The sequence below is a fragment of the Mytilus californianus genome, unplaced genomic scaffold (assembly GCF_021869535.1).
Source record: "Mytilus californianus isolate M0D057914Y unplaced genomic scaffold, xbMytCali1.0.p SCAF_3, whole genome shotgun sequence".
NCBI lineage: Eukaryota > Metazoa > Mollusca > Bivalvia > Mytilida > Mytilidae > Mytilus > Mytilus californianus.
In genome coordinates this window covers 66,289,030-66,308,726 of record NW_026262679.1, presented here as the reverse complement: position 1 = coordinate 66,308,726, position 19,697 = coordinate 66,289,030, and the positions used below count along the sequence as shown (strand labels likewise).

General features: G+C 31.7%; 1 protein-coding gene across 5 annotated transcripts in view; it reads left to right on the top strand.

Annotated features, from left to right (window-relative positions):
* Positions 1-19,697, top strand: part of LOC127733114 (hepatocyte growth factor receptor-like) — a 143,852-nt gene that overhangs the window by 4,287 nt on the left and 119,868 nt on the right. For 4 of the 5 annotated variants that reach the window (XM_052242404.1, XM_052242403.1, XM_052242406.1 and 1 more), the window contains exons 2-4: positions 13,227-13,276; positions 16,450-16,865; positions 19,324-19,435. In XM_052242404.1, coding sequence (XP_052098364.1) covers positions 16,489-16,865; positions 19,324-19,435 — 489 coding nt within the window. In that variant the 5' untranslated portion in view covers positions 13,227-13,276; positions 16,450-16,488. Of the gene's footprint in view, positions 1-69; positions 278-13,226; positions 13,277-16,449; positions 16,866-19,323; positions 19,436-19,697 lie in introns of those variants that run through there. The other variant, XM_052242402.1, reaches the window with a different exon arrangement.

Below are 19,697 nucleotides of genomic sequence, written 5' to 3'. Positions count from 1 at the left end.
TCATTTGTCTTTTATTTGGAATTACCTTCTCGTGCAGTATAGTACTTATATATTATTTTAGTAGACTATTCCCAGGTTAGTGTACTAATAGTCCCAGGTTCAGTACTCGCAACCGTGACTTCCGCGATTTAAACCTTTCCCGTAACTTCTCCAATTTTAGTCACAAAGTGTAGTGTCCGGTAATGATTTATAGAAAGTTTGACGGTAGTTATGTTCCAGTAGTCATGCTAATAGCAATTTCAATATGCTAAATTAATACACGAATTAATTGAAACAGGTATCAGAATTAACGGCTAGCTTTCCCACACAAACCCTGAGTTCAAAGTTGTTTTGTTCTTGTTTGGTGTTAACAGTCATAAGAAAAATTAGAGTAACCGTCTCAGTCACAGCAAATCATGACCCCATAAAACTGAAAAGTACGGGAAGACATGAACAGCTGATGAATAACCATGAAAACCAGAGTAAATCTACAACATAATATCAATGCAGAAAATGGAAACTTTTAGCCTTTTTTCAATTCATATTTTACAAATTGATGTTCATAAAATAATAATAGATGGAATGATTGAACAAGATACATGTCGGACTATATTGAATGATTGTTGTTTTGTTTAATGTCCAGTGGCAAATTATATCATGCTAATTCAGGACCTGAACAATGTAACAAATAATATTATAGATTAGTTCTACAATTTAGGTCAACCAGGATAAAGGATGGGAATCCTTAATAGACTGCCACTGGAAAAGGGGGGTTGTTGGACAAAAACAGTATGCATGTACATGTAATTATAACCTTTTTAATTTAAAGCATTTATTGCAGGTCCATTTTATTTTCAAGGAGCAATGATCAGCTGTAGAAATCTCATTTACTACTAAATTATTGTCGAAAAATAATCCTTTGGTCTGTAATGGATAGTTGTCTTGAACTGCAATCATACCACTTCTTATTTTGATAAAGTCCAAAAGATATGAAAAATAAAGTACCATAGCAGAAGCATGATAAGCAAAATATTTTAAACTTTGTACATCATTGATAATAAGTTGACTGATAAACTACAATTTATTCTGTCAGAGTAAACATAAGGAAAAGTACAAATGTACTGTTTAGAATGTTGGGATTCGTACACACTTATAATATTTAAAATATGCACTTTTATTTACAGCTACTTTCATTTACAAGTTCCTGTTTTCTATTTTCCTTATGGCATGCAATACATGTATAATAATTTTTCAATACAGATTCAAGAAAAAAAATGTATATGAAGTTACTTTTGAAATGAGATAAAAAAAAAATAACAATTTCCAAGGCAATTACACTTTAGAATGTGTTGTCTTATGGTTGAATAAGAATCAATATTAGCTATCTGCTATTGTGTGATGTCTAGTCACTTGAAATAACTTATCAATGTTTTTAAAAGGAGTTGACTACATGACACCTGAGATCACCCCTTGTTTTTAATGGTGTATGTGTTTTAATTTTCTATGTTGTAATGTGTAGACTGTTGTTTGTCTTTTTCATTGTTATTTGTTTTTTTCCATGGTGTTGTCAGTTTACATTCAACTTATGACTTTGGCTATCACACTGTTATCTTTTGCCTCTCTTTCATGTATTCAGTAAGTTGTCTTTGATAGAATTGATTATCTGAAATGAAACTATAAATTTACAATGTATTTCATGAACTCCTTAATAATAGTTTATAAAAGGACAACTATTAATCTCAGTCATTTTGACAATTACTCCATACATTTATATAAACAGTTTTTTCCATGCAAAAGACAGTTCAGAGATATACCATGCATAAGCTGAAATATGTAAGGACACTCCCTACTAAAAAGATGTATTTCTTTTGACCAACCTTGAAAATATAACTGTTAATAATTCACAGCTATTGATAGTTTGCATGAGATTGTATTTGTCTACAAATCTTTTGATTTTATATATAATAACAAAGTGGAAGCAATGTCTGCCTACAGAACATTGAAATTTTTGTAGCAACAGCATAGGGCAATCAAATTAGTAGGCAGGAATTTTAAAGCTATGTTGGTTTTAAAAAAAGTCACGTTTAGGCAGCAATATTTAAAAAAGGAAATTTAAAAACAAATATTGGTAATGAATTGGAAGATTGATGGAATTTTTATTTTTTAAGTGCTAAATTAAAATTGCAAATGCATCTTTGGCATAAAGGGAAAATTTATTTTGATTTTTGAGTCGTCATGGTCGTCTTCAAATTTTACTTGTTTAACAACAAAATGAACAGCATGTCCATTGAGTGGATTAATAAGTCTCCTGTGCATCGTGCTATACAGCTGTTAGGGAATGTAGACAAATGCCAACAACTTTGAATATGATTGAAGGAAATAATGCTTTTATTGAATGAATGTATGACAAGTATAAATGCATGATTTAATCAAACAGAACCAAGAGTTCTGAAAAATACTGTCCATGGTGAAATTCATAAAATACTTCAAAATTTAAAAAACAAGTTGAATAAGTTTTATAAATTTTTATTACACATACTGTTCGGCAGCCTCTTATTCTTACATACTGTATAAAACACTTGAACATGGACTTTCTTTTAAAAGATAATCCTTTATCTTATCAAAATCGTCAGAAATGAACTTCTATTGAATTATTGACTTCCTGTACTCTAATTCACTGATACATGTAGCTTTTCTGTATGCAGCGACCTTAAAAATGTTAATGAGAATGTTACATATCAGAAACATGTACAGAGGTGGATTTAGGAAGCCCAGGGTGCCCGGCCCCCCTTATTGAGTTACATATATGGTTAATGCATAGACTTTTTACCTGGTCCACTCCAAATGTTGCCTATTCGGGAGGCCCTCCTCACCCCCTTTTTTCAAAATGGTGGATTAGCATCAGATGTATCTGGTTATTATTAGTTTTATCTTTGATGCTATTGTCTTTTTAGGAATTGTGGTGTTTATGGCAGATCTTTAGTACTTGACCAATGTAGTCTCTTTAAGATTCATGCACTAGTCTAGTCATTGTGCTATTTAGGAGGGTCGTAATGGGGGTACCTTTATGACGAATAACGGTAAAAATTCTTGCCAAATGACGTTAACGTTAATTTTTGGTGCATGACGATAAAATGTACACTTTCTTTTAGACGATAAAAAAATTGACTAATTTTGACGAATCACGTTAAATTTCTTCCAAAAATAATGGTAACGATAATTATTTGAGACCTCTGACGAATCACGATACTGATATTTTGACGAATCACGGTAAAATTTTAACCAATTTGAAGCAAACGGTAGCCAGAAATGACCGTTTGACCTCTGACGGTAAAGGGCATTCCTACCCTCATTAGGGCTTGGTGATATAGATCTTACTCTAGTATTGAAGACTGAATGTTAGCCTTTAGATGTCTATTGGTCGTTTTTTTATACGACCGCAAAAATTGAAAATTTTTTGGTCGTATATTGGTATGACGTTGGCGTCGTCGTCGTCGTCGTCGTCATCGTCTGGCGTCGTCCGGCGTCGTCCGAAGACACATTGGTTTTAGCACTCTAACTTTAGTTTAAGTGAATGGATCTCCATGAAATTTTACCATAAGGTTCAATACCACGAAAGGAAGGTTGGGATTGATTTTGGGGGTTATGGTACCAACAGTTAAGGAATTAGGGGCCAAAAAGGGGCCAAAAATAAGCATTTTTGTAACTTCCAGACAATAACTTGTGTGTAAGTGTATGGATCTCTCTGACATTGTACCACAAGGTTCCATATCACAAAGGGAAGGCTGTAATTGATTTTGGGGGTAATTGCCTCAAAATATTAGGAATTAGGGGCCAAAAAAGGGGCAAAAAACAAGCATTTTTCTAGTTTCATGACAATAACTTGTGTGTAAGTGTTTGAATATTTCTGAAATTGTACTACAAGGTTCCATATCACAAAGGGAAAGCTGGAATTGAGTTTGTGGGTAATTGCCCGAAACGTTTAGGAATTGGGGGCCAAAAAGGGGCCAAAAATAAGCATTTTTCTAGTTTCCAGACAATAACTTGTGTTCAAGTGTATGGATCTCTCTGAAATTGTACTGCAAGGTACCATACCACAAAGGGAAGGCTTGGATTGAGTTTGGGGGTGATGAATCATAAGGGGGTTCAAAAAATTTGGGGGGGGATTTTTTTTTTTCTTTTTTTTTCTTTTTTTCCTTTTTTTTTTCTTTTAAAATTTTCCATTTTAAGTTGGTTATTTCTGATTAATATTTAAAAGCAAATAATAATGATATGGTAGGAGATACACACCAAACAGGATGTGTAAATTTTTATATAATAAGTATTGTGCAATAGCAAGAAATTTTCAATTGCACAGTATTGCACAATTGCAAGAAATCTTCAATTGCACAGTATTGCGCAATAGCAAGAAATCTTCAATTGCACAGTATTGCGCAATAGCAAGAAATATCCAATAGCACAATATTGCGCAATAGCAAGAAATTGTCAATTGTACAGTATTGCACAATAGCAAGAAATATTCAATTGCACAGTATTGTGCAAAAGAAGATACTTCGTATAAATTGCTTATTTCTTGATCAATTTCAATGGGGTTTTATTCTTGAATTCTTGGGGTTCTTTAATATGCTGAATCTAACCGTGTATTAAGTTTTTGGATTTTGGGCCCCGTTTTTAAATTGGTCCACATTGAGGTCCAAAGGGTCCAAAATTTAACTTTGTTTGATTTCATCAAAAATTGAATTATTGGGGATCTTTGATATGCCGAATCTAACCGTGTATTTAGATTCTTAATTTTTGGTTCCGTTTTCAAATTGGTCTACATTAAGGTCAAAAGGGTCCAAAATTAAACTTAGTTTGATTTTAACAAAAATTGAATTTTTAGGGTTCTTTGATATGCTGAATCTAAACATGTATTTAGATTTTTGATTATGGGCCCAGTTTTCAAGTTGGTCCAAATCGGGGTCCAAAATTAAACTTTGTTTGATTTCAACAAAAATTGAATATATGGGGTTCTTTGATATGCTGAATCTAACCATGTATTTAGATTTTTGATTTTTGGGCCCCGTTATCAACTTTGTCCACATTGAGGTCAAAAGGGTCCAAAATTAAACTTTGTTTGATTTCATCAAAAATTGAATTCTTGGGGTTCTTTGATATGCTGAATCTAACCATGTATTTAGATTTTTTATTTGTGGACCCACTATCAAATTGGTTCATATTGAGGTCAAAAGGGTCCAAATTTAAACTTTGTTTGATTTCATCAAAAATTGAATTCTTGGGGTTCTTTGATATGCTGAATCTAAACATGTGTTTAGATTTTTGATTATGGGCCCAGTTTTCAAGTTGGTCCAAGTTGGGGTCCAAAATTAAACTTTGTTTGATTTCAACAAAAATTGAATATATGGGGTTCTTTGATATGCTGAATCTAAACATGTATTTAGATTTTAGATTTTTGGCCCAGTTTTCAAGTTGGTCCAAATTGGGGTCCAAAATTAAACTTTGTTTGATTTCAACAAAAATTGAATATATGGGGTTCTTTGATATGCTGAATCTTACCATGTATTTAGATTTTTTATTTGTGGGCCCGCTATCAAATTGGTTCATATTGAGGTCAAAAGGGACCAAAATTAAACTTTGTTTGATTTCATCAAAAATTGAATTATTGGGGTTCTTTGATATGCCAAATCTAACCGTGTATTTAGATTTTTAATTTTGGGTCCCGTTTTTTAAATTGGTCTACATTAAGGTCCAAAGGGTCCAAAATTAAACTTAGTTTGATTTTAGCAAAAATTGAATTTTTGGGGTTCTTTGATATGCTGAATCTAAACATGTGTTTAGATTTTTGATTATGGGACCAGTTTTCAAGTTGGTCCAAGTTGGGGTCCAAAATTAAACTTTGTTTGATTTCAACAAAAATTGAATATATGGGGTTCTTTGATATGCTGAATCTAAACATGTATTTAGATTTTAGATTTTTGGCCCAGTTTTCAAGTTGGTCCAAATTGGGGTCCAAAATTAAACTTTGTTTGATTTCAACAAAAATTGAATATATGGGGTTCTTTGATATGCTGAATCTTACCATGTATTTAGATTTTTTATTTGTGGGCCCGCTATCAAATTGGTTCATATTGAGGTCAAAAGGGTCCAAAATTAAACTTTGTTTGATTTCATCAAAAATTGAATTCTTGGGGTTCTTTGATATGCCAAATCTAACCGTGTATTTAGATTTTTAATTTTGGGTCCCGTTTTTTAAATTGGTCTACATTAAGGTCCAAAGGGTCCAAAATTAAACTAAGTTTGATTTTAACAAAAATTGAATTCTTGGGGTACTTTGATATGCTGAATCTTAACATGTGTTTAGATTTTTGATTATGGGACCAGTTTTCAAGTTTGTCCAAGTTGGGGTCCAAAATTAAACTTTGTTTGATTTCAACAAAAATTGAATATATGGGGTTCTTTGATATGCTGAATCTAACCATGTATTTTGATTTTGTACATTGGACCATAATAGGTAAATTAAAAAAATTGAAGTTCTACGACCACATTCTTTCTGTGTCAGAAACCTATGCTGTGTCAAATATTTAATCACAATCCAAATTCAGAGCTGTATCAAGCTTGAATGTTGTGTCCATACTTGCCCCAACTGTTCAGGGTTCGACCTCTGCGGTCGTATCAAGCTGCGCCCAGCGAAGCATTTTATTTTTTTTTTTTTTGCTGTCTAAATAATATTCATCCCATATCTAGTATTAATATCATTTTTTTTTTTAAGGATCCTGCAAAGGACCTGTTGCCTTATCTTTTCATATCCTCTTATCCATAATGATATTTTCGTGGAAATCAAACCAGATGTGCATCTCTAACTTTATATATTTTCACATGCTCTTCATTGTAATAAACATGATAATTGATGATTGGTATCTGCCTTTCATGGAAATAAGTATATTGATACATATAAAGGAGTTTCCGGAAATAAAATGATTAAATCATAGTTTTATTTTTTAAGAGATTTCCTTGAGATTTTTTTTTGAAAGTGAATTCATGGTATCAAACAAAAGGTAAGTTAGCTAATCCTATTGTAATTTTTTATAAGTAGCTAAAGAAACAAAGGAGTAGGTATGATATAGCTGTTATTTTGCCCCTGAAATTGCAAAAAAAAGTAAAACTGTTCAAGATTTTCAAAATTATGTTAATTTTACCAAGGATTTATATAGACAATTGATTGAAATTAAAATTAACTGAAGATAACTTATAAAAAACACTGTTCTTACACATTTTCAATAATTAGTTAAACACTTTAATTACGTTAATTACATGAACGATTGATTGAAGACTTTATTTAATTAAAAACAAAGAAAATGTTCCTTTAATACTATCATAACACTATTTATACGTTACAAAAACAAGAAAATAACTAGATACATGTGTACAAAAAATTAGCGGATAATTATTCCGATATCATAAGTGGCTAGTAGCAGTGGCGAATAGCACAAAGTCTCGCCACCTAAGTTAATACAATAAACCACGAGATTCCAATCCTTTTTACTATATAAATCCTTAATTTTACTGATAAATGACCAGGTAAATATAATCGGTCACTTTTGTGTATAAAACCACTTGTGATGTCATAAACATGTTGAAATTGACATATATGACAAAAAAGGGCAATTGTACACATACTACATGTTCATGGACAAAATATAAATTAGCCAGGGCACCCTACAAAATATTTGACACACATGAAAATCTTTATAAAATAACTTGAAGCAAAACGTTTTTTTGGATTAAACCAAAGATCATATCTTAATATTAATTTAATAACAAGATCTCAAAATCATGCTATTTCTGCAGTTTTTGGCAGTTTGCACTAAGTTCAAGAAGTTTGAAGCTCAATGGAAATACATAGGACAACTATTAACACTGATATCTAATGCCTTATGAACATCAGAAAGATGTCATTTGTTAGATATGTTGTACTTTTGGATTTTCTAATTTAGTAATTAAAGGGGTAAAAAAATAGCCTAATATCATATCTTCTCCTTTTACATGTTTCTTTTGAGTTGATGATTGATTGATTGGTGATTGCTTTACGCCGCATCAGGCACAAAAAGCCAAATTGTAGCGAAAGTTGAGTAATGATGCACATGGCAATGAAATGATGTGTAGCTAGCTCCTTTGAAAAGTAATGCCAGCAAATAGCATAAAAGAATTTTGTCAAATTATTACAGTAAAACCCTGCTGTGCCAGCTGCAGCTTTTGAATGTAACCCCCCCCCCCCCCCCCCCCCCCAAAAAAAAAGTTTTGTCAATGAATGATGAATTTTTGTGTGCAAAGAATCACTGATCTTGAAGGAGCAATTATGATTGAACATAGGGACATTGTTATATGAAAATGACCTTGTAAGCACTATTCCTCTTAATCTTTGTAATGAATTTTAATGAAACTTCACACTTCAGCTCTATAACTTTATAGAAGCATTTCTAACAGATGGAGGTAATCAAAATGTAACATGACAGGGTACCATGGTTACTATCTAATATTTTTATGAACACAAGGGTACCTCTGTCACTACCTTAATATTTAATTGCTGGTAGGTTAAACACTGCTTTTAAAGATAACTTAATTTACAAAATTATATTTATCATTATGATATTGACAAATAGAAATTAAAATGCATATCATAGACACCGTCAGTTGGATTATGATGAAAGTTTAGATACATTAATGCTTTAGAAATAAAATGTTAAATTTTATGGACCTGGGGATTAATTGTGATATTTTAAGATTAAAATGATTTTTTACCAGAAAAATCTTAAGGAATCTAAAACTTGAGGGTAAGGGAAAGTTAAACATTTTCCATCTTATTGTATCTATCTTTAAAACTATTTACTTTTACTGTTTTGTAGAGAAATTAAAAAAAAATTGGTTCTATATTAAAATATTTGTTATATCAGTGGAAATTTGATATAAAAAACTTGGATTTTAGCTGAGAAAACTATTAATTGTCAGGTCATTAATTAATTAAGAAAAAGGACTTTTTTGTTTATTTAAAGTATCTTAGGTCATCATGTAGCAAGGAACACAATACAAGTCTTTCAAATGTTAGTGATGCTTTCTATATTTATGTTGCTATGTTTATTTTACAGTAAGTCTTTTTATATTAAATTTCATCTCACCATCTTGTGTTTTCTTCTAAAATTACTAGACCAATTGACAAAATTGGACCAAAGATTAACCAAATGTTTTTGATAATTTGAAGTACCACTTTCATTTGATAAACTTTTTTCAAGTGCGTGAAGTATTTTACATCCTTAGGGAAATAAAAACATTTGTGATCTTGTGAATAGTATCATACATCAGTGATCATTACAAGCTTCTTCCTCATGAGTTTAGTACAATGCAGCTATGATACATTTTTAAAGGGCTTAATAGCGTTCTTATATTTTTTTTTGTAATTTTCTTTAAAAAATATATTTAAAATAGTATCTTCCTGTGTATTTATTCTAAAAGGAAATAAAAAGTGTAGAAATAGGAAATTGGGGAAAAATAGATTATAGCTGACTATACGGTATGGGGTATTGTTGAAGCCAGTATGATTGCCTATAATTGCTTACATCCACTTCATTTGAACTTTGGTGGATAGTTGTCTCATTTCCTCATCTCCTTATTTTTATACGACCGCAAAAAATTTTTGCGGTCGTATATTGGTATGACGTTGGCGTCGTCGTCGTCGTCGTCTGGCGTCGTCCGGCGTCGTCCAAAGACACATTAGTTTTCGCATTCTAACTTTAGTTTAAGGGAATGGATCTCTATGAAATTTTACCATAAGGTTCAATACCACAAAAGGAAGGTGGGGATTGATTTTGGGGGTTATGGTACCAACAGTTAAGGAATTAGGGGCCAAAAAGGGGCCAAAAATAAGCATTTTTGTAACTTCCAGACATAACTTGTGTGTTAGTGTATGAATCTCTCTGACATTGTACCACAAGGTTCCATATCACACAGGGAATGCTGGGACTGATTTTGGGGGTAATTGCCTCAAAATATTAGGAATTAGGGGCCAAAAAAGGGGCAAAAAACAAGCATTTTTCTAGTTTCATGACAATAACTTGTGTGTAAATGTATGGATCTTTCTGAAATTGTACTACAAGGTTCCATATCACAAAGGGAAAGCTGGAATTGAGTTTGGAGGTAATTGCCCGAAACGTTAAGGAATAAGGGGCCAAAAAGGGGCCAAAAATAAGCATTTTTCTAGTTTCCAGACAATAACTTGTGTTCAAGTGTATGGATCTCTCTGAAATTGTACCACAAGGTTCCATATCACACAGGGAATGCTGGGATTGATTTTGGGGGTAATTGCCTCAAAATATTAGGAATTAGGGGCCAAAAAAGGGGCAAAAACCAAGCATTTTTCTAGTTTCATGACAATAACTTGTGTGTAAGTGTATGGATCTTTCTGAAATTGTACTACAAGGTTCCATATCACAAAGGCAAAGCTGGAATTGAGTTTGGGGGTAATTGCCCAAAACGTTTAGGAATAAGGGGCCAAAAAGGGTGCAAAAATAAGCATTTTTCTAGTTTCCAGGCAATAACTTGTGTTCAAGTGTATGGATCTCTCTGAAATTGTACTGCAAGGTACCATACCACAAAGGGAAGGCTGGGATTGATTTTGGGGGTAATTGCCTAATCTAACCGTGTATTTAGATTCTTTATTTTTGGTCCCGTTTTCAAATTGGTCTACATTAAGGTCCAAAGGGTCCAAAATTAAATTTAGTTTGATTTTAACAAAAATTGAATTCTTGGGGTTCTTTGATATGCTGAATCTAAACATGAACTTAGTTTTTTGATTATGGGCCCAGTATTCAAGTTGGTCCAAATCGGGGTCCAAAATTAAACTTTGTTTGATTTCAACAAAAATTGAATATATGGGGTTCTTCGATATGCTGAATCTAACCATGTATTTAGATTTTTGATATTTGGGCCCGGTTATCAAATTGGGTAATCACATTGAGGTTTAAAGGGTCCAAAATTGAACTTTATTTGATTTCATCAAAAATTGAATTCTTGGGGTTCTTTGATATGCTGAATCTAACCATGTATTTAGATTTTGGATATTGGAATACCACAAAGGGATGGTAAGAATTGTCTTTGGGAGTTATGGCTAAAACCGTTAAGGAATAAGGTGCAAAAAAGGGGGGGAAAAGGGTTTCCAGGTTAATGGACAATTATTTAAGTACAAAACATAATTTTAAAGGCAGTGTAAGGTTGGTAATTGAAACTCATTTGAATATCTCACTTAAACTGCTTTTAAGTTATGTATATTGGAAATTTGCCAAAAACTTTATTATTAATAAATTCCATTGGAAATTTGCCAATAACTTTAGTTTAATGAACTTCATTGGAAATTTGCCAATATAAAATGTTGCTGATGAAGCGTTTTTGTTTATCTCACCTAAACTGCTTTTAAATTATGTATATTGGAAATTTGCCAAAAACTTTATTATTAATAAATTCCATTGGAAATTTGCTAATAACTTTAGTTTAATAAACTTCATTGCATTTTTTCTAGTTTCCAGACAATAACTTGTATGTAAGTGTATGGATCTCTCTGAAATTGTACTGCAAGGTACCATACCACAAAGGGAAGGCTGGGATTGATTTTGGGGGTAATTGCCTAATCTAACCGTGTATTTAGATTCTTTATTTTTGGTCCCGTTTTCAAATTGGTCTACATTAAGGTCCAAAGGGTCCAAAATTAAATTTAGTTTGATTTTAACAAAAATTGAATTCTTGGGGTTCTTTGATATGCTGAATCTAAACATGAACTTAGTTTTTTGATTATGGGCCCAGTATTCAAGTTGGTCCAAATCGGGGTCCAAAATTAAACTTTGTTTGATTTCAACAAAAATTGAATATATGGGGTTCTTCGATATGCTGAATCTAACCATGTATTTAGATTTTGGATATTGGAATACCACAAAGGGATGGTAAGAATTGTCTTTGGGAGTTATGGCTAAAACCGTTAAGGAATAAGGTGCAAAAAAGGGGGGGAAAAGGGTTTCCAGGTTAATGGACAATTACTTAAGTACAAAACATAATTTTAAAGGCAGTGTAAGGTTGGTAATTGAAACTCATTTGAATATCTCACCTAAACTGCTTTTAAGTTATGTATATTGGAAATTTGCCAAAAACTTTATTATTAATAAATTCCATTGGAAATTTGCCAATAACTTTAGTTTAATGAACTTCATTGGAAATTTGCCAATATAAAATGTTGCTGATGAAGCGTTTTTGTTTATCTCACCTAAACTGCTTTTAAATTATGTATATTGGAAATTTGCCAAAAACTTTATTATTAATAAATATCATTGGAAATTTGCTAATAACTTTAGTTTAATAAACTTCATTGCATTTTTTCTAGTTTCCAGACAATAACTTGTATGTAAGTGTATGGATCTCTCTAAAATTGTACTTGGGGGGGGGGGGGGGATTTTTTTTTCCAATTTTTTGGGGTTCATATTTTTTTTCTTCAAAGTTTTTGTAATCTTCAATTGCACAGTATTGCGCAATAGCAAGAAATCTTTAATTGCACAGTATTGCGCAACAACACAGTATTGCGCAATAGCAAGAAATCTTCAATTACACAGTATTGCGCAATAGCAAGAAATCTTCAATTGCACAGTATTGCGCAATAGGAAGAAATCTTCAATTGCACAGTATTGTGCAATAGCAAGAAATCTTCAATTGAAAATAAATACAAATCTTTTAACCAATTTCAATGGGATTTCTTTAAAGTCTTTAATTTTTGGGGGTTCTTACCTTGTATTACTTTTTTGGATATTGGGCCCCATTTTTAGATTGGTCTACATTGAGGTCAAAAGGGTCCAAAATTAAACTTTGTTTGATTTCATCAAAAACTGAATGATTGCGGCTGTATGATATGCTGAATCTTATTGTGCATTTAGATTTTTTATTTTGGGCCCTGTTTTCAAATTAGTCCATATTAAGGTTTGAAGGGTCCAAAATTAAACTTTTGATTGATTTCAACTAAAATTAAATTTTTGGTGTTTTTTTATATGCTGAATCTAACCATGTTGTTAGATTTTGGATATCAGACCATTCTAGGTAAAATGAATGTCCCATTTCAAATTTTTAAGCTCTTTGACCACATTTATTTGTTCACAGTATTGTGTTATATGAATGGTACAACTGCATTAATCACACAAATCTTTAATTTTGTCTTCCCACAGGTACAGGTTGGAAAAGAGCACTTGCAAAAAAGAAATACATATTGGAAAAGGTATTTTTTTATAAATCTTCAAGTAATTTTTATATACCTTTTGAAAACATGATATTAATATGTTAGAAAAATAGCATGTATTGGTATAACTCAAGTTTACTTAAACTATTATGTAAGAAATTTTGACACAATGTTTGGTTGTTGAATGGTTGTAAAATGTATTTAGTTTCCACAAAGATTTTATTCGGCAAATTTAAGCATTATGGTGTTTCTGAACATTTATATCTTAAAAATTTCAAACATCTACATATAAATCAAACTTAGAGGGTCTGAAACACCAGCAACTATACCAAGAGTGGGAAAGAAAAAAAGACTTGATGGACCGGAGCCATTCTAGAAAGATCATGTGAAAATTGAAGCCATTGGCTACAATGATTCAGCATGTACACAGTGACACATGTGCAATCAGTACTTAGTATACCTATATTCTACATTTCGTCAGCATTGGTGGTGTCAGCATTTAGGTTCAGTCTGCGGTCAGTTTTTTAAACATTTCATTTTGTTAAACCTTCAAGGAATTGTTTGAAACTTGGAATAAAGCGTTTTTATAATCAAAAGACAGAATTTTTTTTTCTCACTTTTCCGTATTTAATAATAAATAGACTCGTTTTTTTGCAGTTTTTAAACATTAAGATACAGTCTAGGATTAATGAATTTTTTAGACATCAATAAATTGTCAAACCTTCATAGAATGTTATGAAACTTGGACAAAAGCTTCTTCGAGAAAAGCTTCGTTGAGATCAAGATATAGCATCTGAAGAAAAAAGTTATTTTTTATGCCCCACATAGGGGCATTATGTTTTTCTGTCTGTGCGTCCATTCGTCCATCTGTCTGTCCTGCTTCAGGTTAAAGTTTTTGGTCAAGGTAGTTTTTGATGAAGTTGAAATCCAATCAACTTGAAAGTTAGTACACTTGTTCCCTATTATATGATCTTTCTAATTTTAATGCCAAATTAGAGGTTTGACCCCAATTTCACGGTCCACTGAACATAGAAAATGATAGTGCAAGTGGGCAGGTTAAAGTTTTTGGTCAAGGTAATTTTTGATGAAGTTGAAGTCTAAACAACTTGAAACTTAGTACAAATGTTCCCTATGATATGATCGTTCTAATTTTAATGCCAAATTAGAGTTTTGACCCCAATTTCATTGTCCACTGAACATAGAAAATGATAGTGCGAGTGGGGCATCCGCGTACTATGGACACATTCTTGTGTTTTATTTTTCCATATAATACTGTTAAATGGACTTAGTTTTTGGCAGTCAACATTACACTTTTACTCTGATAGAACCAATAGCACGGTAGATACAGGTTTCACTAGAAACTTCAAGTTTTTTTATTTTTTTTTAGTTATCATATGCTTGATTTTGGCATTTTAGGTTTTATATGACTTGTGTAAATGTTTTTATTACTTAGTGCTTGTTTTACCTGTGCATAATAACACAGACTTAGCTTGTTTTCAAAACCAAATTTCCATCTACCGGTACTTATTAATAAAAAATATCATATCAAAATAATATTTAAGTCAATGAATTTTACCTGTATAAAATAAGGATATATGGTATGATTTCCAATGAGACAACTATCCACCAGATTTTGTTAGACAGTGATTTAAGCAATGATAGGTCACTCTAGAAGCAAGAGTAATGATTTGTTTGTGCAATTGTAATGCACCAATTAGAGGTAATGTACCATGACAATAAGTTTATATTAATTGAAATAAATAGTAAGTAGTCATTTTGTTTCACTTAAGTAATAAAAAGATAAAAAAAAGTTAATTTCCAGCATTCAGATTTCATTTAAATTTTTAAAACTAAAGATATTTAATTGTTTATAATTATTGTTTAGGGGTGGGTATTTATTACCTAATACCGGTAATTATACACCTGTTTAGTGAAATGGGGGTATAAAATATGATACTGATTTCTGTGCACATGACACCAGTTTCTCAAACAACCTTCATCAAGTATTTCAAGACATGATTTTAAAAGATATATATTATAAACACCCAACATACACATGATAAAACATTTGAGAACAAACCAAACAGGCCTATACATTTAGTGATCCTTGTATCTGTTCATCTGTTAGTTTATTTATTTGTCCACCCTCACTTTGTACCTGCAACTCCTCTTGAACAAATAACTAGGTTATGATGGAACTTTCAGAATATATATAATAAATGATTTCATACAGTATTACTTTTTCATATTTGAAAATTTTGCATTTTATTTAATTGATTGTTGTGCAATTTTGGGAAAATTAACTGTTTTCCAATGATTTTGTTGTGTATAGATACATGTAACATAAACAGTAATTTTTGGTAAATGGACAGAAAGTCACAGGACAAAAAGTCACAGGACATAAAGTCACAAAATGGATAAGACAAAAATTCACAGGACAAAAAGTCACAAATAATTTGTTGATAATTGTTTGAATATATAAGAGAAAGATCTTCAAATAATATCTTTTTTTACATTTATTCATTTTTAAGTTTAGGAAATTGTTCATAAACCTTGATAAATGAAAAATTATTAAATTTTAATCATGCAAATGATATATTTCTTGGCACCATGAAGCCATTTAAGTGCCAAACCACTTTGACATTTTGTTATCATAACAATTATTTGATCATCATTGATATCTATTGAATAAATTTTAATTACAAAGTTGCTTCATATATTATAGTTCAAGAAAAAATCCAAAATTTATTTTTAAAATAAGTGTTTTCTTGTCGAGAGAAAAATCATCTCAAAACTGAATTGTGACTTTTTGTCCTTTGACTTTTCGTTCGTGACTTTTTGTCCGTGACTTTTTGTCCTGTGACTTTCTGTCCTACATTCAAATTTTTTCCCCAAATTGCACCAATTGTAAGCTTAATTTTACACCTTTTATTTGGTCTTACTTGACAGTATACTAGAATGTCCTACCACAGAGTATGTAACCTGTCGAAATATTACATACTCCATTATCAAAAGTCGGTAAAATGAAAATAAAATGAATAAGTGGAAGCTGTAGGTACCAACTGATTTAATATGAGACACTTGATATATAATTACCATATGAAAAAAAAAAAGCATTCTAAAAAATTTTTGAACTCTTACTTGTTGCACTCAGCTTAAGCTGTTTAAAAAGTTTGTGAAGAAAAAAATGGCTCATTTTTTTTTCCTTTCAGATAAATTCAAAATGATGAAAAACTAAACAAAAGGCAGCTATGTATCTACAGCTGATTGTTTTGGCAGTAACATGGACAGCAGTGAACAGTTTTACTGAACCTACTCCTGATATGTCTTATTTGACTTTGAGTGCTCAGATATTGACGGATGGAACTTGCAATGAAGTAAATTGTTACAACAAATATTGTGTTGGAAGAAGTTCTACAGGCAATCCACATAACATTATTAATATGAGTTCCTTGGATAGCATCTGTAAACCTACAGTTACAGGGCCACCCAATGGTAACAGAACTAAAGGACATATTACTTTTGATAGTACCAACTATGCAAACTGTAGTGTCAGTAAAACTTATTCATCATCAGAATGCACATTGACATTTTGGATAAAGTATAACTGTACTGGTTCTAGTAATTGGTAAGTATGAAAAAGATTATTGTAAATACACTTGGGCATGCATGCAGATTCTAATTCTAGTTAAGGGTCTTTTTAGGTTTAAATAGGTTTGAAAACACTATTTAAAAATGAAAAGATTATCTGTTACTATAAAATATTGAGAAAGATTAAAAAACAAAATGTTGAATCAATTTCCAAGGTGAAGCATTTTTTTTGTATCTGATAATATGGTTAGTTTTAATACTGTGTTGGAACATTAAAAACAAAACAAACACAAATCTTAATGTACAGTAATTGTAATATTTTAGCATTTAAATGTAATTTTAAGAATTGAATGTTTTTTTGTAGTTTTATTAGGGTTAAAATATTTGACAATATATAAGCTACAAACAAAGAAAGATACAATTTTAAAGTATGCATGTGCATGTCTTGGAGTTCAGATAAGCAGTATACTGTAAACCAACTAATTTTCGAGTGATTTATTTTCGCATTTGTGAGAAGAAAAATAGCGTGAATATAAATCGTCGCGAAAATTAAAAACTTGGATCTTTCCTTGTCTAACTACATCAAGTAAATCGCCGTGAATAGGGATAGAAAAGGATAAACACGAAATAAAGTATCTGCGAAAATAAGTTGGTTTACAGTATGTAATTGGACCTAACTAGAAAGTAATACAACGATATCACAAAAGTGTCAATTATCTTGGCTTGAGACCTGCACTTAAACATTTTCATGTGATGGGGTAAAATTTGATTTGGGAGTATTCAGCCCTCTCTCTTTCATTATATTTACAAAAATGTGTGCAGTTATAAATTTACATTTTAAACTGATCTAGACTTCTTCCAAATTTGTATTTTAGGAGAAAAAAACACAATGGCATGAAAAAATAATGCCATATGATACTGATTACTGTATCTTAGAACGCTTCCAGATACCAAATGCAAGGGGTTGGAGATCAGAGTATTACTTTGTAAAAATGTGCATAATTTTATCAGCCTTAAATAGCAATGGGGGGATACTATTATAGACTATTAAGGACTATTAATGTCAAGATTCAAATTGAAGTTCAGGTTCAACATGCTCAACTGCATTGAAACATTGACACATCGACACATTGACAGATCAACACACTGACACATTTACAGATCAACAGGTTGACCCAATGACATATCGACACATTGACAGATCAACACATAGACAGATTGACACATCAACACATTGACAGATTTACATCACATAAAATATACAGTTGTATAAATTGTAAAATCATTTATCTGATTGATTAAGTTTAAGATCTCCTTCAACAACAAAGGGGTTATTAGATGATACAGCTTTTGCTGAGAAACTGGAATACTTAGAGACAGTCATTATCTTACAGTAAGCTATTGACAAACTTTGCTACTGTACAAACTCAGTTTTGGTGTCCAGTCCATAAGTTACAGGATAGTGCATATACAGACCATATTTGACTAACAGTGATGATCACAGTGACTGTTATTGTAATGTGTTATTGAACAGCAACATAAAAAATCAACATATATTTATTAATCAGTTTGAACAGATTTATTATATTTTAGGATGAAATACGTTTAATTTTGAAAAATAGTTATCAGTCAACAAAAATATTGATCTACACATTACATAAATTTTTTCAACATCGACTTCCGGTTTAGTTTCCTGTCAAAAAAATGTCGATGATCATGAATCTTCTAGGCAAAACGATGTGGCTGGGACTCAGGGGATACAACGTAGATACTAGGTAATCGCTGGTTTCAAAAATGACACGTCCAGCTGGATTTTCATGAGTCCAGGACGCGTATACGCGTCTTAACGAGAACCCTGTTATACTATCACTGTCAGTTTGTAAAGGTCATCATGAATATGCACATATTGTAGTTGACAATGTCCATTGGTTAAGATAAATAGTATATGTCCATCTTACAGTCTGTCAATGTCAATTTGTCAATAAGCACATTTCATGGTCTGTCAATGTCAGTGTGTCAATGAGCACATTTCATTGTCTGTCAAATGTCAGTGTGTCAGTGAGCACATTTCATTGTCTGCCAATGTCATAGTATCAATGAATACATCATCTCAAGGTATGTCATTGATTATACCTCTTGGTGTGTCAATGTCAATGTGTCAATGAGCATATATGATGGTCTGTCAATTTCAATGTGTCAATGAAGAACAGGACACTGTAAGTCATTTAGTCTGATTGATCATGTGAAAGAACAGTATTTTAGATCGAATTACTCCAAAAGATAAGCCAATGTACCTTTTGTTGAATGTTCTGTACACTTCAGTTGATCTACGTTTGACTGTTGAAGTGTGTTAAAACCCTAAATAACCCCCAGAGAGACATTCTGTCAACAGGCCTTGAGTCCCATACTTAGTGCACACAACAATTTCCTAATATAGAGAAATTAAAGCTTATAATCTTGATGGCCAAAAGTTGGTTTATGTTTCTGTTTTACAGCTCTATGCAGATATCTAATGGTATAAAGGTAGAATTTAAAAGTGATCAATTGATAGTCAATGCAAAAAGCTACAAATGTATGAGAAGTAATTGGGCATTTATTGTATTAAAGGTAAGATTTTTTTATGCCCCCGCCGTAGCAGAGGGGAATTAAGTTTTACCCTTGTCCATCCGTACGTATGTACGTACGTTCCAAAGTTGGTTTCCTTTTTCTCACTTTAGTTTGCCTCAACCAAATGTTATGAAACTTATACACAATGCTTATTACCACAAAAAACAGATCAACTTTGAATTTTGGTGGCGTCACTTTAACCGTTCTAGAGTTATGCTCCTTTACAAATGGAAAAATTGCTGAATTTTTCGTTTCCTTTCTC